A 26,395-nucleotide genomic window follows, 5' to 3' on the forward strand; every position below is an offset into this window, starting at 1 on the left:
CCTAGCCTTCGAAAGCCCCTTGGACATCCTTCACACCTTCCAAGCAACAAAGAAAAGTCCTACATGAATGTATTATCTTTCCCAAGCCTTTGTTAACACTTTCAATTTTTAAAAGTTCAAATAAATAATTCATGAACAAAAACCCCCAATATATTTAGCCGTCGCAGGTAAAATTATTTGAACATTTCAAGCGTATTTAAAATAAATAATATATTTACATAGCCGTAAATATTTTGAACTATTATTTTTATGATTACTCAATTAAATAATTATTATATTTGTAAGAAAAAAAAGAAAAAAAAAATAAAATCGTAAAAAACAGCCAACGAATTGAAATTGGGGTCAGTAAAAATTATAATTCGAATCATTATATTAATTAGTCGAGAACCTTGTTCGATAAATCAAACTGCCCGCACCAAAATTGCTACGCCTGCAAAAGTGGAATTAGTGGTGTCCGTTTCCTCCGGTCACGTCTGGTCGCCGTACGTATATAGTAACGGGAAAATTGTTCCTTATTTTCCGAAATTCCCGCATTCCTGTATGTGCACACTGCCCTCCGGCTTCTACCTAAGCCGCAGCGAACAAGAGACAGGAGCGGGCGGCGACGGAGGTGAAGAAGCCCGAAGTGATAGGAAAACGCCAACTCTTTCAAATCCTTCCAACATTTTTGCTGCTTGCTTCGTAATGGAATACGCGCCGGCTTGTTGTTGCTGCTGGTCGAGATCGGGATTCTGGTGATCTTGCAATACCCGCTTTCCTCGCAGCAAAGCTGCGGATCCTTTTCTATTGGATCCAGTTAGGTTTTGGCGGTTTTGCTGGGGAGAGGGAGATGGCGGGATGGAGGTATCGAGCTGGGCTGCTTCTCATCGGCGCTGTGGTGGTGATCTGGGTTACGTCTGCTGAAGTCACGCAGGTGAGATGGATCCCACTATTGTCTGTGGTGCCAGATTTCTTTTTTTATAATTGGTTGTTTTGTGTTTCGGAGATGTTTTTTTTTTGTTGTTTTGGTGTTTGAGATCTGGGAGTCTGTGGGTGGATTATGGGGTCGGTTTTGAGATCGGAAGGGAGAAGTGGCAGAGATGAGGAAAGAGGTGGATCATTGGATTGCCGTCGCTGATGAATGGGAACATGAGGAGTCGGCCTTGGATGGAATAAGGGATTTTTGTTGGAATCAGCAAAACGGTTGCGGTTAATCCTCATGAAAAGGCTAGCCTTGGCCATATTAGGAGTGGTGGGATTATGATGATTTTCGTGGCTGATAGACTCCCCAGGATTTGAGATGCATAAAGAACAGCTAAGTTGCTTAGTCATATTGAAGAAAACAGTTTGAGTAGAGTTTATTCATTAATGAAGACTTTGTCATATTATTTTCTTGATATATTTGGGTTAGAAATTTTAATTCAGTAATTTTGATGCTTCCTGCCTCTTTTATCGGCCTGCACTGCGCTAGAATGAACTTTTCTTTTCTTTTTTCGGTGAAGAATTATGCTTCATCAACCGTAGATAGCATAGCTTGCATCTGGAAATCTGTAGGTTTATGGTATAATTTTGGGAAGAATTATGCAGGAGTACCTGTGTTCAAACACAAGGTGGTTTGACCAAGTATTTTCCTATTTTAGTTGGATTACATCAAGGGTCAGCCTTAAGCCCATATATTTTTGCTTTAGTCATGGATGTTCTCACTAGACATTTGCAAGAGGTTGTACCATGGTGTATGCTTTTTGTTTATGAGATTCTTCTTGTTGATAAGACTACAGAGGGAGTTGAAGGTAAACTTGAATTATGGAGGTAAACCTTATAGTCTAAAGGCTTTCTTTTGAGTAGATCTAAAACTTAATTCATGGAGTATAATTTTAGTAATAATAGATCTAGTGGGGAGATTGTGACTTTGGACGATCAAGTCATTAATAAGAACACACGTTTTAGATATCTTGGGTCCATTGTTCAGAGTGATGTTGAAATAGATGGGGATATTATTAGTAGAATTCAAGTTGGATGGTTGAAGTGGAGGAATGCATCGGCTTGTTATGTGATAGAAAAGTTCCTCTCAAACTTAAGGGAAAATTCTATAAGATGGTAGTGAGACCTGAATGCTTTATAGTGTAGAATGATGGCTATTAAAAGAGAAGCATAATATTAAGTTAAGTGTTGCAGAGATGAGGATGCTTAGGTGGATGAGTGGCTTTACACTTAAAGATAGGATACGAAATGAGCATATACATGAAATGATTGGAGTAGCTCTAGTGGAATATAAGATTAGAGAGAGTCGCCTTAGATACTTTGGTCATATAAAACGGTGGTGATGAGGACATCGATCCAAGGTTCAAACATGTGTATCGCCGGAAGCATTGCAGATCGATGGCCACGATTCAGAGCTTATATTTCTAGTTGTTTATGCATTTTATTTTTATGTTTTCCTATTGTACCCTTATGTTGAGTTGAGTCATGTTGGGGCCCTGAGGGCAATTTAGTCTTTATTTCTTCTTGTATGCTTGAGACCTATATATATGGGTCTTTCTCTTGTAATAGCTAATGAATATTGGAATGAAAATTTGTGTTTTGTTTCTACTTCTTCTTGCATGAGAGCTTGAGAAGGGAGAGAGCTCAGGGGAGCAAATCGCAAGGCCTACCAGGCGTTGGAAGAGTCCGCGGCTCGTGGTTAAGTTATTGTATCTCTCGTTCGTGTTTTCTTCCATCTTCTTCCCCTCAACCATAAGAAAATCCCTTCCAAAACTCTTGTTGCCGCCGCCCCTTGGAAGCCCGCCGCCGGCCACTCCCACGGCCCCGACCGGCCACCTTGCCGGCGACCTTCCCCACTCGTCCAATCCCTCATTCCGCAAGTTTCCAATTTGAAATTTGAATTTCAAATTTCAAATTCTTTCCTAATTTGAATTTCCAATTTAGGAAAGTTTTCATGACGAATTCCAATTTCAATTTAAATTAAATTGGAGTCTTTTAAATCTATTTCCACGTCATCTCCCCAAATTGGAAACCTCTTCCCTGTGATCCCTCCCCCTTCCCCCTCTCTCCATGCCGCCGGCCTTACTAGGCCCTCTCTCTCTCTCTCTCTCCATTTAATGCTCACTTAAGGCATTAATTCCATGCCAACTTGAAATCAAATATCAAATCAAATTCCCCCCAAATTTCATTCAAATCCTGAAATTAATTTCAGGTTTTGAAGTAACTCCCTCCCCTCTCTCTCCGAGCTCCTTAGTATTTGCAAATTACTTCCTAAAACAAAATCCATATTTAGGAAATAATTTCAGATATTTTAATCTTCCCTCCCCAGCCGAAAATTTCAAAAGGATTCAAGCATTAAATGCTTCCCTGAAATACGGGATTGGATTCAGGAAATTAACCCACCTCCACATCCCTATCCCGCCGCTTCCCCTTCCCCTTTATTGCTGGATGTTTGAAAGCTTTCCATAAGTTGAGCAAATCGCTTTGGAAAGATTGCATGTTGCTCTCCCCTGCTGGCCGAAAACCCCCCACGGCTCATGTGCTAATTTCCCTCCACAAATCTCCACCCAAATTCACTCAAATATTGGAATTTTCTGCCGTCTAAAGTTGCAGCCAGAGCATTCCAGCAACTGGCAGTGTTTTCACAGCCACTTGAAGTCTCAAAGCTGCTGTTTTGCAAGATCAAGATTCTTCTCAGGTTTTGGGCAAATAAATCAAAATTTATCTCATATTTTTGGAGAGGAGATCCTCTCCTTTTTTTGTTCTACACCGGAGATTATTTGGATCGAGTGGTTCCTACTCTTGCGAGCGTCATCGACCGCCAACTTCCAAACTACGATTGGAGCATCGACAGTCAACCATTCCCGCCGTCCTCGCCACCGTCAACCTTTCCGTGGTTCAAGGCCGTTGGGGTTGCTACCGTCCTCGTGGCATCGTTGGATATACTAAATACCTTCTTCCGCTAATCCTAGTGTAGTTGAGTGATCCATCCCCAAGGTGATAATTCTCATTATTAAGTTGCAGATTGTTGATTAATAGCTTTTGGTATTGCTACTATCTTTGGTTACCTAGGAGTTTTGGTTAATCTATGTGTACTTCTTCGCCTAAGCTAGTTGAAGACTAAGGTTCTTTATTGAAATTCCTTGATTATTGCAATAAGCTATTGAATGGAATTACATTGTCAATTTATTCTTAAAATTTCTTAATGAGCTCCTGTGCATGTTGGTTTCTCCCTCCCCTCTCTCTTCTAGCTCCTTAGTATTTGCAAATTACTTCCTAAAACCAAATCCATCTTTAGGAAATAATTTCAGATATTTTAATCTCCCCCCCCAAAAAAAAAAAAAAATTTCAAAAGGATTCAAGCATTAAATGCTTCCCTGAAATACGGGATAGGATTCAGGAAATTAATCCACCTCCACATCCCTATCCCGCTGCTCCCCCTTCCCCTTTATTGCTGGATGTTTGAAAGCTTTCCATAAGTTGAGCAAATCGCTTTGGAAAGATTGCCTGTTGCTCTCCCCTGCTGGCCGAAAACCCCCCACGGCTCATATGCTAATTTCCCTCCACAAATCTCCACCCAAATTCACTCAGATGTTGGAATTTTCTGCCGTCTAAAGTTGCAGCCAGAGCATTCCAGCAACTGGCAGTGTTTTCATAGCCACTTGAAGTCTCAAAGCTGCTGTTTTGCAAGATCAAGATTCTTCTCAGGTTTTGGGCAAAGAAATCAAAATTTGTCTCAGATTTTTGGAGAGGAGATCCTCTCCTTTTTTCGTTCTACACCGGAGATTATTTGGATCGAGTGGTTCCTACTCTTGCGAGTGTCATCGACCGCCAACTTCCAAACTACGATTGGAACATCGACAGTCAACCATTCCCGCCGTCCTCGCCACCGTCAACCTTTCCGTGGTTCAAGGCCATTGGGGTTGCTATCGTCCTCTTGGCATCGTTGGGTATACTAAAGACATTCTTCCGCTAATCCTAGTGTAGTTGAGTGATCCATCCCCAAGGTGATAATTCTCATTATTAAGTTGCAGATTGATTAATAGCTTTTGGTATTGCTACTATCTTTGGTTACCTAGGAGTTTTGGTTAATCTATGTGTACTTCTTCGCCTAAGCTAGTTGAAGACTAAGGTTCTTTATTGAAATTCCTTGATTATTGCAATAAGCTATTGAATGGAATTACATTGCCAATTTATTCTTAAAATTTCTTAATGAGCTCCTGCGCATGTTGGTTTCACATCAGGTGGCCTTCCGATGACCTGGTTAGGAAAGTAGATGTATTATATTTGACTTATATTAAGAAAGGTAGATATAGACCTAAAAAGACTTGATTAGAAAATATTAGAAATGACATTTCTTTATTAGATTTAGATCGGAATTTGACCCTTAACAGGAGACAATGGAGAAAAAGGATTCATGTAGCCGACCCCACATAGTGGGATAAAGGCTTGTTGTTGTTGTTGCTGCTGAGATCTTTACATTATATTAGATGACTGCCAAAATTAAACCTATGGGTAATGCATGCAAGCTGATCACAACAGGACGCTTGGTAAGGAAAAAGCTTATTGTTTATTATCATGCAATTGTACTAATTGACATGTTACTTACCTCATCCATTGCATGCTTTATCTTATGTTTTATCTTACAAATAAAACTTAGAATCTAATTGTTGTGAAAATCTTCTTGCACCTCATATAAAACAAATCACTGGTGTGCTCTTTTTAGTAAGTTTGAAACCTATTAGATTGGACTGATGTGTAACTTTAACTACTCAGTCTTTGATCTGTTGTTGGTGTATTATCGGTTTTAGTTTTCTTTCAGTGGAAAGTTGCAGTTCTGCTTTTTTAGCTTGTTTTCTATCTACCATGAGCGAAATATTTAAGAAATATTGTTACAGTTCCAGAAAATATCGCTGGTCCTATATTTTTTATTTTTAAATAATTGAATCTGTTGGTTTGGCCTGATCTTTCAGAGCCTTATGGGCAGAAAACAATATTGTGGGACTTTATACAGTTTACAGCTGAATTAGTTTGTCTGCAGGCCTCTCGCATTCTTTCTCCTTTGTTTGGTAACACACTTGTTTGGTTTGCTTTTCATTTCATTTGTGGGCAATAAAGAAGTATATTTTGGTTTCTTGTGCATATGTTCTTAACTTGCTATTCTTGAACAGGGTATTTTTACAGACTACAAACAACCTTTTGCTGTCACTTATTTGGGAGCCTCTCTCATGATCATTTATCTTCCGATAGCCTTTATGAAGGATTGGATATGCAACATGCTAAGAAAGCATTCATCTAAAGGAGGCAAAACTTTGAAGTCTGCCAACCAATCTTCTGCAACAAATTCCCTTGCAAAATCTAAGGAAATGCAGAAAATGCTTCAAATAGAATCACATTCCCCTTTAAATCGAAAAGAAAGTGGCATTGACCTTTCTATACAAGAAGGAGAGGAAAGTCCATTTATTGTGAAGATCAAAGATGATTTTGATGGGCAGAAAGAATCTGTAGAGCTTACTACAAGGGATATTGTAAAATATGGGTTTTATCTAGCGCCAATTTGGTTTGTAACAGAGGTAAGAAACTAACTTTGTAAAATGTTATATTCAGTTTGACCAATGGTTTTTCAAACAAATCAAAACGTCAGTTGAATTATGGCTTTTTTTGCTTGACCATCCAAACAGAAAAGTAACGTTCTATGATGCAATATTGTCAATATGGTCTGACCATGTAACTGAGATAGGCTTGTTTCTCATAGGTCAATCGTAAGGAGTTAAACCACAAAACAGATGAGATGAGCCAGACTTATTTTCATATCCTTCATATCTCCTTATCATTTATGGCCGAATTTTACTTTTTTTATATCTATTTTTTTGGATTAGTTTGAATGTAGTGAGTATAACAATAATTTTATCCTTAACTAAGCTTTTATTCTTCTTAAAAGTAGGATCTTATGTCTGGATTTTTAGTAGTTGATATGGATTAGTGAAATTATGATGAATTCAATGAAGAATTCATGTAACACTAATTTTGGCTTCATAGTTTTTTCACCCTGAGGATGCGACAACATAATGTTTTTAGTATTCAAGATCAAAAAGTTGGGACTTACAGTTTGATTTCTTTTTTTTTTTTCTTCCTATTTCCTATTGATTTTAACAATTTTTCTGTGCATGTTGTATTTAAATGCAAATAATGAGCGTGCTAATCAAGATGAACACAATCAGAGGGATTAAAAGGTTGAAATAACATGTGAAATAGAGATGATATGGTTATATTTTCCCTTTGAGGCCTACACTCAGAATTTGATTTAGTTTATGGGTGGTGATGGGTGTTTAGAGCGTTAAACTATTAAGATAATGTGTTTAAGGTCTATTCATTTTACAAAATATTTGTTTTCAATATAATTTTATTTTGGTGATAGGTTTGATCCACATGACTTGATAGACATGTAAAATGAAGGATCTTCAATCATTTTCCCTTGAAAAGGAGGGAGTTTGAAGTGAAAGTGAGTAAACATACGTAAAATTGCTAGTTTATTAATCACAACAGAACAATATCTGCTGTTAAATGGACCGGATAAGTACTCTGCTTTAACAACTAAGCATGGACTCCAAACAAAGTTTCTGTGCTTCCACTTTGAACTTTGGTTTTTATGGCCTTTATTGTCATCTGAGATGAGCTTTTCTTTTTATTAGAGAGTTCTGTTCAAAAGATAGCGCAATGGTGAAACAAACTTATATTATTTACCTCTAAAACGAGAGTTTTTGCTAAATTATTTTTTGTATTGGATGGGTGCAGTATCTATCAAATGCAGCACTTGCAAGGACTAGTGTCGCAAGTACAACAGTCCTATCATCTACCTCAGGTCTTTTTACTCTCTTTATTGGTGTGCTTCTTGGACAAGACTCCTTAAATGTTGCAAAATTAGTTGCCGTATTCATTAGCATGGCTGGAGTTGTTATGGCAACCCTAGGCAAGACGTGGGCCACAGATGAGTCTCAACTGAGCTCCACTGGGTGAGTTTCTTACTTTTTGTATATGTATTTTGCTGAATGCTGGCTTGTAGTTTGATTGTTGAAGTTTATGTCAACTTCAGCATGTAATAATCGTGCGGACCTTTCATAAATCTTTAGTTTAATTATATGCAGGAACGGAAAGAGGTCACTTGTTGGAGATCTTTTTGGTCTTCTTTCTGCTGTATCATATGGGCTATTTACTGGTTGGCATTACTCTTTACTCCATGACTTGTCTGTTTAAATCTCTGATTGGTCAAGTAACTATTATGCACTGTTATGAACTTTGCAGTTCTTCTAAAGAAGTTCTGTGGGGAGGAAGGCAAGAGAGTTGATGTTCAGAAGTTGTTTGGATATGTCGGATTGTTTACACTTGTTGCTCTATGGTGGCTTGGTAAGGCTGTTATCATACTTTCATCCATATGCTTTCTTTCTCTATGAATGAAACAGCGAAGTCATGCCACCATTTTCATATATTATAACATATATGATGGCTAAAATAGTTTATTTTTGGGTTTCATTATTCCTGTGGCTGTTTTTTTTTTTAACGTATTCCAGGAAGAAATATAAAGACATCTAGTTTTCTGTCAACATATGGAAATTGTCTTGAGTGGTTGCTACCTGCGTTTATCTTGGCTTTTGAAATTCGAAAATGGAAAATTCATCTGCTGGCCTCAGAAATGAGTTTTCCGTTATCATAATTTTCTTATTCCTTTTTGTAATAATTTTTTTATTCACTTTCATCGTGGATTAGAGACTACAAAGTGGAACTTACCTATTTCATGTATAGCTCATAGATGTCTGATTCGTTGCCTGATTTGACTGGGATGTATTTGGTTGACAAACATAAGAAGCATTATAGGATGTTCATGCTTTGCAGAACAGTTGATTGTGTAGGTTTTACTATGCCGAATTCACATGAATCTGAATATAAGTTCTATTTCATGATTCTTAACCCCAGTCATTTTGATAGTTGCTTTATGGTAATTCCTTTGGGTTCTTGAGTTTTCTTTGGACTGTGTGAATCCAATCAGTGAACCGGTCCACTTGATTCATACAAATTGAAAAGTCCTTGTTTTTTCTTCTTCGCATTTAATCTGATAGTTACTAATCAAATAAATGTATCACTCGATTTTTTTTTTCTATTTACTGTTCACTCTAACATTAATGCTTATTGGAAATAAATGCATTATAGATTAACAACCATTTTAGCAATACTTTGTGTCCCCCTATCTTTTATGGTACTGTTATTATTGTTTGTAACACAGCCACAGATGCTAAGAAAGCTCAAATGTTGAAAATTCAGTTGAGCTCAAATAAAATTTTGCTTTGGATGAGTTTCCTTTGAAAGAAAATTCAATCATGTAAAATAGTTTTATTTTATATTAATTATTTTCTAACTGAACTAGAGCCAAGCTTCGTTAGGTTGAATCATATTTGAGCTAGCTAAATACATGCGCAAACACAAATATATATGTATCATTCATTGATCATTCATTCTACTCATTGGGAGAGGGAGAGGGAGAGAGAAAGATGGACTTTTCTCTTTGGAAGAGAATGATCATTCTCTTTCAAAATTTAAATTTTATGCCCATTTTCTTTTATGGTCTTCAACCTCAAGATAAATACATTAATTATTACCCAAGACCTAAAAAATACTCCTGTGTCAAGTTTCATCAATTTTTATACAACAACAACAATAACATCAAGCCTTTATCCCACTACGTGTGGTCGGCTACATGAATCCTTTTTCTCCATTCATATTAAGAGTCAAATTCTCGTTTAGATTTAATAAAGAAAGGTCGTTTCTAATATTTTCTAACCAAGTTGATCAATTTTTATAAATAATTTAATTATTTGTATTGCATGTAAATAAAAAAAAAACGAAGAATGACTTAGTGGCATATAGAAACCCACTTTCACTGTCTAGTTTTATCCATGTATTTTGCCGATCAAAATTATGTAATAAACTTTAATTATTACAAATGATGAATGATCCATGTGCTTGATTCTTGATAATTTGAAGAACTCTTTGTATTAGGAGCTTTCTTATAATCCAATTAAAAAAATCCATTATGAAATCTTGTTTTTTTTTATTGGTGATGAAATAATCTTAGAATTTTTTTTTCTTATATACATGTGCATACATACTAGTGGTTTTAAAAATGCTCGCAACTTGCTCAATTTTTGTTGGCTCAAAATCTATTTCTACTTGATTTATGTTCAACATGAGCTCTTGTTTGGGATTCCAGTATGTTTGTTTTAAATTTTTTTCATATTAGATAAAGAAAATAATTGTTGGTTTAATGGTTGGTATTTTGCATTTCATGCAAATTTTAGGTTCAATTCCTCTCACCAACTCCTATGTTTTTCTCCAACTTGGAGTAAACTCAAATATTGATTGAGTTGTCCTTGAATTGAGTGATTGAATGGAATCAGATTGATTGAGAAGTAATTTAGTTTTTGAGTCAAGTAGCGTCTGCTTATTTTACATATAAGTTTTTTAACATCAAATCTTAGGAGGATTTGTTGTTATATTGTGTGGGCTCCGAAAATTCGGCCCCGGCCTCCACTCGCTTTTCTTATTCGGCGAGGGAGTTTTAACGAACGAGGAAGAGGGCTTATTTTAAGTGGGTGGGACCTAGCGTGTGAGGCGTACGCCTCTCCCAGAATTGCGCAATTGCGTCTCTGAGGCGCGCCTCAGTCTAGGTGAGGCGTACGCCTCATCCAGGTCCAGAATTGCGTAAGCCTCGAGGCGTTTTTTGGTTGAATTGCGCAAAGGCGCGCCTTGAGGCGCGCCTCTAATTGCGCAATTTTAAACCATGTTTTCAATTAATTTGTTAAAGTTAATATATATTTGAAATATATTAAATTAATTATTTACTTATTTAAATGTGGCCACTAAAAGAGAAGCATAAATTAAGTGTTGCAGAGATGAGGATTCTTAGTTGAGATGAGTGACTTTACGCTTAGAGACATAATGCAAAATGAGTATATACGTGAAAAGTTTGGAGTAGCTCCAATGAAGATAAGATTAGAGAGAGTTGCCTTAGAAGATTTGGTCACATAAAACGTTGGCCTTCTGATAACTCAGTTAGGTGAGTAGATATATTAGATCTTGCCTATGCTAAGAAAGGTAGACCTAGAACTAAAAAGACGGTTACAAAATATTAGAAATGTTTTTTTTTTTTTATATTAGATTCAAATGAGAATTTGACTCTTAATATGACACAATGAAGAAAAAGAATTTACTTAGCCAATCATACTAGTGGGATAAGGGATTGATGTTGTAATTATTTAAATAACTCATTGAACTAGCCAGTTAAATGGAATCGGAACCGGTTCACCGGTTGAACCAATGGTTTTGATTAGTTTGCTCCGGTTCACTGCCAGAGCGGGTTTTATAATGGATCAGCCTAGTCATAGGATCGATTCACGGTTGAACCCGGCTGATGTGGTCCAATTTTTAAAAGCTTGGTTTAGAGAGCTGGGATTTTCAAGCAATGAGCAATTGTAAAAAAGTTTTTCTTGGATGGGCTAAGCATGAACTTGGATTCAAGACTTGCGGGTGAAATTTTGCTTTTTCCGGATACGTCAACTTGATTGAATTAATCTAAACCTGAGCTAAGCTTAGTTTACTGAGGTTTGGCTCATTGAAAGCCCTCCTAACATACACCTACTCAGCCTGCACGTGACTGCACTTAATGGAACTTGGAAAAAGTTCATCAATTAATACTGCCACAACATGTATTGGTGTTTGTAACTCCTCTGTAATGCACTCTGTAACCTGCGCTCTTTAGTCAACTAGTACCTTGTTGCGTGGCATATATGTTCATATTTTTTTTTTCTAGCATAGAATTTGTATGGTGTTCAAGTAAAAGCAGACTATCTTATAACGTTATCATCTTAAACATTTGGAGAACTTTGTTTTTGTTGCATTTTATCAGATGTGCTAGTTTGCAAATGGGTTTTTATGTCTGTACATAAACTACCAAAATTTGTATTCAGTTTATGGTGCAAGTGTTTTTCTTTCAAATGCTTTTCATTTATGTCGTAACACTATCTCCTCTCAAGCTGCTTTCCTCTTGAACTTGTGCTTTAAAGTTGCTTTTCATTTTGAAGTGTTTCCATGAAATATGCTGTATGCTTTAAAATAACAACTTTCATGGGAGTAGCAAAAAAAAAAAACTTGCTTAATTCTTCGAAACAAAGATTCTAGAGTAAATGCAGTTGAGTTATTTGCTTTAAAGTTATTTTGTTTTAAATTACTTCCATGAAATACGCTGCTTGCTTTGAAATAATAACTTTAATGTGATTGAGTAGTATAAAATGCTTGCTTAATTCCTTAAAACAAGATTCATAATTTTTAGAGTTGAGTCTAAGGGTGTCGATTTCGAGTCACAGGTCGAGTTCGGATCGAACCCAGAACTGACCCGATACTATTCTGGTTCGGTTCAACCCCCGTTTTTGCAAGCGGGTCGGTTTTCCGGACCCAAACCCGACCCACTTCTGGTTCGGGTCAACCCAAACCCAAATTTTTCGGTTCGGGTTAGGTCGGGTCCAATATTGACAGTCCTAGTTGAGTCCCTTTTTGGCATTTTCAGTCAGTTAAATTTGAGCTATATCTGGTATTTTTCTAATCGAGGAGCAATTTCTTAGCTATCTGCTTACACACCGTTTCTGTTTTGCAGTGTGGCCGCTTACTGCATTAGGAATTGAGCCCAAGTTTACAATTCCTCACTCTGCTAAAATGGAAGAAGTTGTACTTGCCAATGGCTTTGTGGGAAGTGTGCTCTCGGACTACTTTTGGTATCGTTGAAACCACTTTGCATTTTCCCCTTTCCCATTCATCTTCATTTTCTTACAGTTTCTGGTATTGTATAGGGCTTTGTGTGTTGTATGGACCACTCCTCTTGTAGCCACCTTAGGCATGTCACTTACAATACCGCTTGCTATGGTTGCTGATATGGTGATACATGGCCGTCATTATTCAGCTGTGTATGTTCTTGGTTCAGCTCAGGTAAGCATCATATATGATGACTTTTCTTATGTTTTTCTTAGTGGATGCATGTAAATGTTTCTTTTGATTCTCAAGCAAAACCTACATGCAAATCTTGATATGGAGTGCACCAATATACGTAAATATTCATTTTATTATATTGGTAATTGAACAATTCAAAGTTACAAAAGGTAATTTAATAGCATGGAATAGTCACAATTTAGTTTCAGATGATAGTTAAAGGCTTCCTTATCTTAACCTTATTTTTTGTTTCCATTTTTGTTATTTTGAAAGGATTAATAAGGACAAAAGTGGATCGAACATAATATGGATCCATAATGCATATTATCTTCTGCCTTGTTTAGCATCTGATTGACTTGATCCTAATAACCTCTTAAACGAGTTAGATCGAGGTTTGGATGAGTTGAGTGGGTAGTTTTTTTGGCTATAAGATTGACCTTCACCTGTATTGAGATTATACTATATGGCGCCCCAAGGTGTCTCAACTTGTCCCGGAAGCTCAAGTTAATGAGACAGGAATAGACGGTCGGATAGATATCATAGTTCTTTCAATAATAATAATTGCTCAATAACTAAATGTTTAAATGTAACCGAAGTGCTGCTAAAATAATTTATAATCTAAACATACTATAAAGAGTGCTTATTTATTTTCAATTGATCATCTTTTTCTATACCCGAAACCTTCTTGATCAGTCATTTAATCAATATGAGATTTATCTAAAAGTTTTATTTTAATAAATTAAGTTTTCGTTAATAATTCAGTGGTCAATTATAGTTTATAATATAACAATAAGCATACATAACTTATCATGGCAATAGTGGAGTTGCTGTTGCAGCATCTTAGTCATTCAATCTACTTTTGATGATTGAGATTGAATCTTTCTCTAAATTATTCTGATTTTTATGAATTAAATCCTAGTCTTTCAAAATGAGTTGGCTGATTGACACTATACAACTGCACCTCTGTAGTTACCATGACAACTATAGAGGTTCTGCACGCTATCCATTTAGCAGCGGGCCCATGACTTTTGCTTAAAGCAACGAGATACACTCTCCTCACCTGGTTTCTGTATATTTTTTTGAGGCAGAAAGCTGCATAGTTGTTCTACAAAGCTGATCAAAGTAGACTTTCAAAGAGAAATGAAAATTAAACATCTGATTCAGTCCAAAGATTTCTTGGCTTCACTTACCCATAAGCAAAACTTTCTTTTCTATTTCTTTGTTTGAACAATCAAAGAGATAGTCTTTCTCATTCTTCTTCTTGTTCTGGTACTTTTAATATGAATATTATAAAAATGTATTACCATTCAGACAATTAATTCCATTAGGGACTGGCAGGCCGTAAAGGACACAGGACCAGCTAAGACTTTTTTTTTTGGTTAACTCTTTCTTTCAAACCATTTGAAATTTTGTGGCATGCAATTTACATCAATTACAGCTCTAATATTTTCTTGCATGGTACAATCATAAAAATATTTTCGGGAATTTACATCCATACCATTTTATTTCATGTTATTACATATCTAACACCCAAAATATTAATATTACATTCTTATCACCCATAGAATAAATTTTGGTGCATGGAATGAAATATTAAAGTCTATAGGATAGTATGAAAGGTAGAAATGAATTATAGGAGTGATATATTTAATATTAAAGTTGTATATGGGTAGTAGACATGTAATATTAATATTTTGGGTGTTAGATATGTAAATAATATGAAATAAAGTCATATTTATATAAATTTCTTAAATATTTTTCGTTCGATCAAAGTCGAGCATTATTAAATTTAATATTAATTTATATGGAAATAGATTAACATAGGGTTTGGAACAGTTTTAGCCACTATTTTTTTCCGCGTTTAATAGATTTTTGTACTAAAAAGTAGCTTCCAAATGAAATACCGAAGCATTACCTTTAATATGAGCATCTGATCTACGCCGTTTGGTTTTCCTTGTACAGGTATTTGCAGGTTTTGTAATAGCTAACATTTCAGATAGAATATACAGGATGCTGGGATTGTAGCGCTCCTGAAACTTATTGATTCATTCATTTCCAGAAAGTATGGGATCCATAATGATTTTTTTTCCTACTCTTCTTTAGATTTTTATCTTTTGCAGCAGGTTTGATATAGTATGATTCCTCTGTACCATCAGTGTTGTTAAATGTCAATGTTAAGTGTGTATAGCTTCATTTTTTTTTTTAACCACAGACTGAGTTACTGTTCTTTGGAGGTTTTGATTTTGATATGTTTTAAGAAATTTCTATGATTTTTTTAGTGCTTTCAAAAGCTTTGCTTTGTTAATACAGATTACTCATGCTTATTTTAAGTTGCGAAAAAAAATTGTAAGAATATTTTAAGTTTAATTTTACTCAATGGTCTTTAAACATTTCTCTAATTCGATATGTAGGTCTGCAAATGAACCGATATGCTTGATAAGATGCTCGTTGCTAAGTTCAATTCGAATAAGTTTATGATTTCTTAATTAACCAATAAAGCAAACTTAAACATATTTATAAATAATTGGTTGATAAATGAACAAGCTAATAAATAATATTATCATTTAAAGCTCATGAACAAATTCGTTAAGCAGCTTCATTAATTTTGATAATATGCTTATTTAAGACCCGATTATATATTCATTAACTTAAGCTCAAATATTTCACAAATGAGCTTAAACTCAAATAAGTTCTTACTCAACCAACTCCATTCATTCGCAACCCTAACTCTATGATATTCATTGAAGTTTTTCTTATTCATTTTTTAATAAATTTTCCATACATTTTTTTTTTACATTCTAACTACATCTAAACCTCTTAAAATTTTTTAGATATCAAATGATATTAAATTCTTTTTTTTTTCTATACAATTTATTATTGAATAATGCCAAAAACATTTAGATTTAGAAAAATTCAATTATAATAATTCAATTTTATTTGCACGTTAACAATAAAGTTATATAATTAAAAAAAATATGAACTTGCAAAGCCTTGACTTGGATTTATTATTCTATGCGGAGTATGGACGGTGCCCAGAGACTAATAAAAATGCACAATGTCACCTCAAAAATTGTACTGTGACCGCGCTCGGTACTGAGCGTGTAACCGGATGGGAGAACCGTCCGGTATCCGCATAGAATAATAGATCCTTGACTTGAAGAGATTATTGGCTTTGGATACCGGACAAAGCTTACCGTTCGGTACTTCATAGTACCGAGTAATACTGAACTCGGTACTGTGAAGTACTGAGTTTGGTACTTCATGAGCATTACCAAGCTCCATACTGTGAAATATTGAGCTAAGTACCGAATAAGAGATGATGTGGCATGTTTTTATTGAGCTCCGGATGTCATCCAGTGTTCAAACCCAATAATTTTCCCTTTGACTTGAGCCACCATGCCTTTGAAAATTGGATTTAGGGTCACGATCGTGTCGAAGGCTTTGACCCGATAATTTCCGTAAGGTTCCAGTTGACCTAACAACACGAAAACCGCACTCGAAAGAAACGCCGAATCTGCCCAATGAGACCACCTATTTCTCTGTCCGCGCCGTCCCACCTGCCCCAAGATCGGAAATGGAGATGAGCCAACACCACCACCCAGATTCGCTGTTGAATGTTATGAATGCCGATCGGCGAAGGAAGCCCTACTCCAATCCCTCATCTTCCACGCACTCAAGTAAAGCCTCACTAATCATGGCCTTCATCTCTTGCCTGGCCTGGCTGTATGTTGCTGGCCGGTGATTTCCCCTTCCCTTTCCTTCGAATGGTTTTGTTGATTGTTTTCATTTTTATTTTCTTGACCTAAAGATTGTATTTTTCTATCAATTCTTTGCCAGATTGTGGCAGGACGCTGGGAACCGAGCTTTACTCTCCAATCTCCTTCAGAAAAGCTCTCGCAATGTTTTAATATTTTCCTTATATTTATTCTTCATAACTTTAATTTTTTTGGACTTATAGGGAGTTACGCCTGATCCCATACATTAACTTCTTGCAGCTTCCGAGGGTTGTTACGGTAGAGGACAAGTTGATGGACCTTGGATGCAAGTAATCCCTGTTAAAAATTTTCCGCAGTTGATACTTTTTAGTTCCGTTTAAGCTGTCAGAGTTTGAATTTTTTGTCGTCTTTTTTTTTTTCCAGGGAGATTGGAAGAAAGATTGTGGAGGCTGAGATGGATTTGACGTTAGCGAAGAGCCAGGGTTACTTGAGGCATAATAGCTCCTCTTCAGATCGGAGGCTTCTAGCTGTCATTGGAGCTTATACTGGATTTGGGAGTCGACTCAACCGTAAAAGGTTCCGAGCCTCCTGGATGCCGAGAGGTGGTTTTTAAGTTTCTTAATCATTGGGCTGTTTAGTTCAGTATTGTTCAGATGTCAGAAGTCAATATTATCTGTAAAAGAATGTGTTTTTTATTCATATTTTTATAAATTTGTTATTTAGAAATGTCACCAAATCAAACAACTAATAGCTCTTAATAATATGATGTAACATTGAGATGTTTATGAACCAAACAAAGCCATAATTATATGTGTTCATATCTTTGATATGTTTTCTGAACAGTCCTAGTTGTGAAAGGCTGAAAGCTTTCATCCATGTTATATTTCCCAATTCAAGCCTTTGTTATTTTCTATGGGTGTTTTCTCTGCATTAGTATCCATCCTTGGTCTACCACCAATTCCCAGCCAAATTGATATTGATCAGATCATGATAGATGAGATTATGATTGGACCATTTGGAGTTCATTGGTTTGGTTGTCCACCACATATTGCATGGATGACATTTGAAGAACCTTTTTTATGTCCCCCAACAATCTAGATGAGCACCAAAGTGTCATTCATTCTAGAGGGGTATTCTCTTCACCTTTAAAGACTTGATGGAGGCCATGAGAACTTTCATCATTACCATCGATTTCCTACTCTATAACGTATTAGACTATGTTATTAGTTTATAATTATTTCTTTGGTTTGCTTTCTTTTAGTTTAAATAAATAATTGTTAATTCATTATCTAAGTCATGATATTTCTATAAACGGCCATTTAGTCCGTCATTTCATTGATTGAATGATGAATGATCTTTCCTCTTGTTTTTTAGCATCAATTTCTTGTTAAGGTGTATAAATGGTCTTTCTTTATTCTAGGCTCACACCTTCATTAGGAAAAAAGTCCAAAATAGTCCTCTGATTATTCACATGTGGTTAGTTAGTTCCAGAACATCACATTTCTCTAATTTAGTTCATCGATTATATAAAATTGATCCGAAATGGTCTCATTGGTAGAATTTGATGGAAATTGGAATTCAAAATTAATTCTAATTTAGTTTATTCTGATCAATTTTATACAGTAAAGCTTAAATTGGAGAAATGTGATATTCTAGGTGTAAATTGTGACTCGTATGAATAGTCTGAGGACTATTTTGGACTTTTATCCCCTTAGGCTTCGTTTGGTTATTAGGTACTTTTGTAAAAGTCAGTTTTAAGAAACAATGGTTCAGAAAAAGGAGTTTTCTAACGGAGAAAGCACATATAAAAAGCTTTCTCAAAACAGCAGAAAAATGAAAAAAAAATGGAGTTATTGGGGACGTGGTTTGAGAAACCAAACAGTAAAGAAAAAATAACTTTACCATTTTAAAAAGGAATAAGCACAAAAAACTTCCAATCAAACTAGGCCTTAATAAGCATGCAAACTGACCTTTTCGCAGCCTCCTAGTGCAAAGTATTTTGTTTTTACAAGAACGTGAACATTCTTAGTTGTTAATTTAGTTTGATGTCTTAGTTTTCTTTATTCTTTGAGTGTACTGTTTTATTTATCAAACAATATACTTGCGCCTACTTGCAGGTGATGACTTGAAAAAGCTTGAGGAGAGCGGTGTGGTTCTGCGTTTTGTAATTGGTCGGAGGTTTTGTGATGCTTAAACTCCACTTTTTATGCCTATTACATTGATTTGGAATGTTGTGATTTCAGTAATCATTTTCTTTCTGTCCAATTGACGGCTATTTCTCTCTAATTTTAACTAATTTTTTTAATGAATTTGCAGTCCTAATAGAGGTGATAGCCTGGATCGTAACATTGACAATGAAAATCTTAAGACAAAAGATTTCTTGATTCTTGTAAGTAGTGTGGGGTGAGCTATCAAAAAGATGTTCTTGAAGCTACATGGTTAATTGTTTCCTGCTTTCACTTTTTTAGGATGAAAAAATAACTAAACTTTCTTCATAATGCTAATGAATTGGAGAATTTGAATTATTTATTTTTATTATGTTACTTGAATACATTTGAAATTGTCTTTTTGTTACATAAACTTTATTACTAGTTCTTTGTTTTTTGAGATTTAATGAGGAAGCTTTCATTTTTTATGAAAGCCAAAAAATAATAAATTCAATTTAGATGAAAAATTCATAGCCTTCTATAAGAAATGAACGCTGAGAATTATGAACCTTATATTATATCATATGCTTGTAAGATATTATGATAGAACATTAAGCTTTGATTGCTAATTTGTTGTAGGATGGTTTAGGTAAAGTAGATCTAACAGGTAACGTAGCAAATAATGCAGTAAACACAAAATTGCAGCTAAAAAACTTGTAATCCAAAATTATTCACAACTGATTAAAACTGAAAAACAGTAAAAAGAATGGAAGAAGTGTGGAAGCGTCGAGCAGCCCCCTCGCTATTTAACGACGATTTGGGCTTTCGATCGAGGCGATTGCGGGATTTGGGCAGGATTCGCGGAGAAGAGACGCACGCGGCGCTGCACAGCGGGATTTCAGCTGGATTCCGGGGATTTACGGCAGCGTCTCGGCAGATTTCGTGGATCCGTCGGTCTACAGGTTAGCTGAATTTTTTTGTTTCTTTTGGTTTTTACATGAGGGTTAACAGTAGCAAATAATGCAGTAAACACAAAATTGCAGCTAAAAAACTGTTAATCCAAAATTATTCACTACTGATGAAAACTGAAAAACAGTAAAAACTAATTTAGACAAAAGATCCATGGCCTTAGATACTGGCAATGGTTGCTACGGATCATGAAAGCTATGCATATTAGTAAAACTTCATGCCATCAATAGAAATCCAAATTGTAGCAAATATGATTGGACACAGTCTTACTTCAATAAATAATACAAAGTGTAAAAGAAGAAAAAAATAAGAGAAGAAAAGAAGGAAAAGATTTCGTCTGAAAAGCAAGCACTACATATACCAGGAGATGATCTCTTAAAAAATTGGAACCTCATGTCTAATCAAGGATCAAACTTCCAAAATAGAGGAGAATGAAGAGTCTCTATATTCACAAGAAGAGTTTTATTCATGCAATAAGTTATCTTTCATAAAATTTCTACATTTATAAGTGGGAGAAATAATAAATTATATAAATTTCAAACAAACTACTAATAAATTGCTAACAGATAGATAGCAAATTTCTAATAATCTCAAAACAGACCATTAACAATCGTTGACAAACTTAATGACAAACTAGAATAATCCTAAAAATGATAAATTTAAACTATATAAAATAAATCAAATTTTCACGAGAAAATAAAATTCAAATTTATCCTCGTCATTTATAATTATTTTACATTTCTCTCGATGGCTTCTAGGATAGCCATGAAGAAGCTGGTGAGGAGTTGCCCAAAAAGGTTAAATTCTTTTTCAGCGCAGCTGTTGAAAGATGGAATGCAGATTTCTATGTTAAAGTTGATGATGATATAAACATTGATATAAGTAAGACATTTATCCTTGTTTGTCTCTAAATTAAGAATAAATTCAATACTGGCTTTCTCAATGTTGAATGTTGTCTCACATTGTCCCTCTCTCTTTATGGCTTAATAGATGGACTCATTGAAATCCTAAAAAGCCATCATGATAGACATGGTGCGTATTTGGGATGCATGAAGTCTGGTGCTGTAGTAAATGAGGAGTAAATTCCTAACTCTTGAAGTATTACTTTATTAATCCATTCATGTAGGCATTTACTTTTATTGCCTCTAGGAACAAAATTATAGAACTTTTATATACCCTCTACATTGGCAAAAATTATGCTATTAAGCTACTTCTAATATTTCATATAACATATTTTTTTCTCTTATTGTTGTTGATTGCTTTAAGCGTGTCATGCAGCGCTTCCTGCAAAATGCAATAATTTTTTTAATGCCAAGTAGCCATATTATTCCATGTTTATGATCAATTTTATGTTTTTTGCAGGGGAAAACCATGGTATGAACCTGACTGGTGGAAATTTGGTGATGACAAGTCGTGAGTAGCTGTTATAGATGTTATTTTACTGTTCAGTGTTTTTTATTTTATGCCTCTTCTCTCTTTGCCTTACTCATGCCTTTTATTTAAATAATTTTTTTCAATTCGACTGGTTATATATTTTCATGCCTTCTCTAACACCCATCAGAATTCCAGTTTGACTGAATATTTTGATCTTATTAGCTTAAGCTCCGATCAAGTGGTAACGTAGTAGTACATAGAAAATACACTTAGCTTTTATTTTTTTTCAACATTTTAAAGCCTTTTGTTAAGCTTCAATTAGGGACTTTATATTCTTTGAAATGGCCTAAATTGTACCAAGTGATTCCTCTATATACTTGTAACAGATGCTTGAATATGTGCATTGTAGCATCACTGTGTAATCATTCGGCTCCCTGCTTGTTCTTGCTGCTAGGATACATTGACCTTTATATTCTTTTTAATGTTGATATAACCTTCCAATCTTCCTTTTATAGATACTTTCGACATGCGGCTGGTTCTATAATCATTTTATCAAACAGCTTGGCACATTATGTCAACGTAAACAGGTAAGTTTGAAATATCTTTGCTCCGAGCATCTACTATGCAGAAAATTACTCGTCACTATACCAACGAGATCAAGCTAGCTCGGAAGATATGCTCTAGTTTCAGAGTTTTAAATTTCTGATTGCATGGAGTTCATGAATCTGCAACTGATATTGCGCCTTATAGTTAATTAAACCATCTAGCGTAGATTTCTATTTAAAAAAAAAGAATCCCAAGCATCTTATTAAGCAGAAAATTACTCTTCACTGTGCCAATAAGCTCTAGCTCAATCGATTTGCTCTTAGTTTCAGGGTAGATATCAAATTTGTGTCTGCTCAGTATGCCTTATTTTCGAGAAATTATTCTGTGCGGAGGCCGGATGCAGAACACCATCCGGGAGACCAACCAGAATGTGCCACGACAGTGGTACTGAGCCGCAATACCGAGCGGTACCGAGCGAAAGGGTGACGTCGCACATTTTGGTTGATCTCCGGATGACGTTCGGCGTCCGCACATAATAATTAATCCGTATTTTCTATCCTTAAAATGAAAATTACTCTTCGCTGTAATTGTGCCGACAGTTCAAAAGTACATAAAGCAATTTACTCCACAGAATAATTAAGATATCGCCATTTTTCCCCTTAAACAGCGCTTCATTAAAATCTTATGCTCATGATGACATCTCTGTGGGTTCATGGATTATGGGTCTTGATGCGAGCTATGTTGATGATGACCGGCTTTGTTGCAGCAGCTCCAGACAAGGTAGCCATTTTTAATGTGCTTATCAGACTATTTTCTTTTCTATTCCATCAAAATTGAAATAGCTTGTATTTCTTTCCTGAATTTCTACTAGCCACATGATCAATACTCTGGTTATACAAATTCTGTTATTTATTTATTTCAGAGAAAGTCTGCTCAAGGGCTTGAGCAATAGGTTTGGATTTGAAAGCTTTAGATGCCCAATGGTCTTGAGTCTTGTCAGAGACAAGAGCTACAGCTGCAGAGAAGAAAAGATTTCATGTTAGAGCATTTGTGAACCAGGCAAGATTTTATAAATTTAGTTTGATACTTAAATGTGTAGAAATATTGGCTTAGTATTACATGCGTTGATTTTTCAATGAATCACAGTGCAGGATATGTTCTTTCATGTTCTATCTTTTTCTTGGCTTCACTGTTTCGTTTTTTTTTTCATTGAAGTTAGCTGTCTTGGTATGTGAAATTTAGGCTTCGTTTGGGATGGCTTTCATACTGCTTCTTAAAGCAGCTTTTTAGTACATTTTAGAAAGCTGCTTTAAGAAGCCATATGAAAGCCATCCCAAATGAAACCTTAATCATTTTATTTGAGAACAGTTTTTCAACAGAATTAATTTTGGAGCAAAAGCTGCCATTTTTCAATTGCGCTCGATTGAATGATGAAACTAACAAATTTCTTTATTTTTTTCACCCAAAACATTTATCTATGTTCCATCTTGTTCAAGCAATCAAATGGGGCATCAGCCAATTTTTAAGGAGAAAATTTAAAACAGAGCTTTGATTTAACCTTGGTTTCCTTATAATTGTGTTTTTAGCCCACTAAAATTTTATTTGGGATAACTTTTTTACTGCTTCGTTTTAAACATTGTAATCATAGTATTTATTTGATCATTATTTCTTCACTGTTTTCAATTAATTTTTGTGTTAGGAAGTTGTTTTTACAGTAGCTTTTAAAGAAGTTGTTTTCTTCACAGCAGCTTTATAATTATGTTTATAAAAAGTTGTAGTTGTTTCAAACGGTTTGGTCGAGTCTATTGCTCGTGTGCGCAGTAGTTTTATGTTTTTTTAGAATGCTTGTTGTTCTCGTACGGGGTTCCTCTGACCTTCGACGTTTTACAAGTTCACTTCCTTTGTATTTGAATGATGCTACGATTTCAATTCTACCTTCCAACTTGGATAACTATTGTGCACTATTTTTTTTCACTATGATCCAATATCAACTCCTCATAAACTCTTTCTACTTATCAGAGCAGACATGCTCTCATCTTCACTGTATTTATGGTGATAGAGAAATATGAATTTTAACGTCCTAGTTTTATATGAAGATCCGTCACACAAAAAGATGAAAGATAGGAATGTAGCGTTCATAAGAGACACTAAGATTTTTATGTGAAAACTCCTGAGAAGGGGGAAAATCAGGAGGCTTTGCCCAGTTTAAACGAATCCATTAATGTTTGTAGTTAATTATAAATGAGGCACTTCCTTCAGGAGAAGGTCTTGGCTCGATGTAGCAAATATACATTATATAGAGTGCATTGCAGGGTGGAAGCTAGAAGAATTAGTGTTGATATGTTCATTTTGTCAGCAAAATCATAGTCGGTTAACGATGTAGGTCAGAAGGACTGTAGTTAGAGAGTGATGTAGATTGGAAGGACCATAGTCAGGCGATAGTGGTTATAAAGACCATAGTTTGCGGGTGATAGAGGTCGAAAAGATCATAGTTAGGTGATGGTGGTCGAAAGGATCGTAGTCGGTAGGCAACAAAAGTCAAAAAGAATATTGTCTGGTAACAGTGGTCGAAAGGACCGTAGTCCAACGACTGTGGTCAGGGAGACCATAGTTTGGAGATGGTAGTCGGATGGAACGTAGTTAGACGACGGCGGTTGGGAAGACTGTAGTCTGGAGATGGTGGTCAAAGAAACCATAATCGGCGGGCGACAGAGGTCGGGAAGACAGTTGTCGGGTAATGATGGTCGGGAGGACTGTAGTCAACAGGTTATGGAGGTTGGAAAGATCATAGCTAGGGACGATGGTTGGAAGGATCGTTGTTAGCGGGCGACGGAGGTCGAAAAGACCGTAGCCGGGTGAAGGTGGTCAGCAGGACCGTAGTTAATAGGCGAAGGAGGTTAGAAACATCGTTGTCTGGTGATGGTCGATGGTCGGGCGTGAGTTTGGAGTTAATTGGTGACTGGGAGGAAGTCCGACGACAATCAGTGGCCGAGGGTAAGTCCAACGATAGTTGGTGGCCGGGTTGAAGTTCGGTGAAAGTCTGGTGACGATCGGTGGCCAGGCAATGGTCGAGGAAAAGCTTAGTGGTAAGAAAGATCTCAAATTTCTCTTCTTTCTTCCTCTTCGTCTGCCTTCCTTTCTTGGTCCCTCTCTTGTGAAAAATGAGGGGTTTATTTATAATTTTTTGGGAGTGACATGGCCAATAAATATGAAGAAGATCAAGGGCATGTTGGGAGTGTTTTGGATGGAATGCTGATATCACTCTTTTCATCATGGATCATTTATCAAGTATTTAAGTGCCTTAATGATGTTGGAATTCAGAGATCTTGGGTTTTTTTTGGATTCATCTCATCGAGTGAGAGTCGCTCGATTCGACTATAACTATGTCCATTTAGAAATCATTTAGTTGTCCAATTATGACTTGAACCTTCTAAATGTGCTTCGGGTCCTTGATTTGGAATCATTTGGGTCATATTAGGTCAAATTAGGCGTCGTTGTGTTCATCTTTTTGAGACGTTTAGTTCGACTATAAATTTGCTAAAATTGGAGTTTGGATGGCTCCAGATTTAATTTCGAAAGTTTTCCATCTAAATTTGCTATGAGATTCATGCCGATAAATTTTTTTTTAATGATATTTCATATCTCATGATTAATTATTCTTGTTTACAAAATAAACTATTATTCTTGCTATTAAATTTTAGAACTATTTATTACTTTTTAATAAAAAAACAAGCAATTAAAAAATCTATACAAATCTTTTTTCATTTTCCGAAATTATGATGAAATTAAATCCCAACTGTTTAATATAGATAAGCTCAATTATTATGATAATAGGAGAGAATCCTTATTATTAATTTTTTTATTCTTTCCTATTAGCATTTTTTTAAAAAATTTTGATGTCGCCAAAAAAAAAATCATCTTTATTGGGTATGAATCTCGGTGCAAGGATGTATCAAAAACTTCAAAAATTAAATTCATGATCATCTAAATTCCTATTTCAGCAAATTTATAGTTAATTGAATATCTAAGGAAGACGAGCCCAATGACATCAAATTCAAGTCCAAATCAAAAGATCAAAACATACTTAAAAGCTTTAAAGCATCATTTGGATGATCAAATGATATTTGAATAGGACATGCTTATAGTCGAATTGAGCGGCTTGATGAGACAAATCCAACGAGCCCAAAATCGCTTGATTTCAGCATCGTTTTGACACATCAATGTTCAAAGAGCGCTCTATGATTAGGGAACAAATATAATCCATTCGCTGAAATACTCCAAACTTGCTCTTGATATTCTCAATGTTTACTAGACATGTCACTCCTAAAAAATTATAAATAGATCCTCATTTCTTCTCATGAGAGTAGGAAGAGAGGAGAAAATTTAGGAGCACTCTTGCATTTTCCGGTCAACACTGCCACCGTCGGATCTCTTTATGATCACCAACTGTCATCGAACTTTTGTTTGTTCGTTGGCCGCCGCCAAATCTCTTCCTGGCCACAAACCGTTGTTAGACTTCCGCTTGTTGATTGCCATTGGATCTCTTCCCGACCACCAACCATTGTCAAATTTTCGTCTATTATGTGGTCACTTTCGAATCTCTAAATGTCATTAGACTTTCACTCATCCACTGATTATCACCAGATCTTCAAC

At 35.6% G+C, this 26,395-nt stretch overlaps 2 protein-coding genes across 2 annotated transcripts; both read left to right on the forward strand.

The window, feature by feature from the left end:
• The first annotated feature begins 422 nt into the window (after positions 1–422).
• On the forward strand, positions 423–15,275 carry LOC110106842 (uncharacterized vacuolar membrane protein YML018C). The gene is made up of 8 exons (XM_020836895.2): positions 423–913; positions 6,132–6,533; positions 7,756–7,973; positions 8,106–8,176; positions 8,263–8,364; positions 12,662–12,779; positions 12,855–12,990; positions 14,953–15,275. The coding sequence occupies exons 1-8, from the start codon at positions 830–832 to the stop codon at positions 15,013–15,015; spliced, it is 1,194 nt and encodes a 397-aa protein (XP_020692554.1). The 5' UTR covers positions 423–829; the 3' UTR covers positions 15,016–15,275.
• A 1,219-nt stretch (positions 15,276–16,494) lies between these two features.
• On the forward strand, positions 16,495–22,916 carry LOC110106833 (hydroxyproline O-galactosyltransferase HPGT3). Its single transcript, XM_020836874.2, has 12 exons — positions 16,495–16,728; positions 16,828–16,891; positions 16,986–17,035; positions 17,130–17,308; positions 18,824–18,884; positions 19,023–19,095; positions 20,581–20,704; positions 20,813–20,900; positions 21,185–21,235; positions 21,712–21,783; positions 22,410–22,522; positions 22,665–22,916. The coding sequence occupies exons 1-12, from the start codon at positions 16,565–16,567 to the stop codon at positions 22,685–22,687; spliced, it is 1,062 nt and encodes a 353-aa protein (XP_020692533.1). The 5' UTR covers positions 16,495–16,564; the 3' UTR covers positions 22,688–22,916.
• Positions 22,917–26,395: the final 3,479 nt, after the last annotated feature.

Source organism: Dendrobium catenatum, unplaced genomic scaffold (genome assembly GCF_001605985.2).
Source record: "Dendrobium catenatum unplaced genomic scaffold, ASM160598v2 fragScaff_scaffold_879, whole genome shotgun sequence".
Classification (NCBI taxonomy): domain Eukaryota; kingdom Viridiplantae; phylum Streptophyta; class Magnoliopsida; order Asparagales; family Orchidaceae; genus Dendrobium; species Dendrobium catenatum.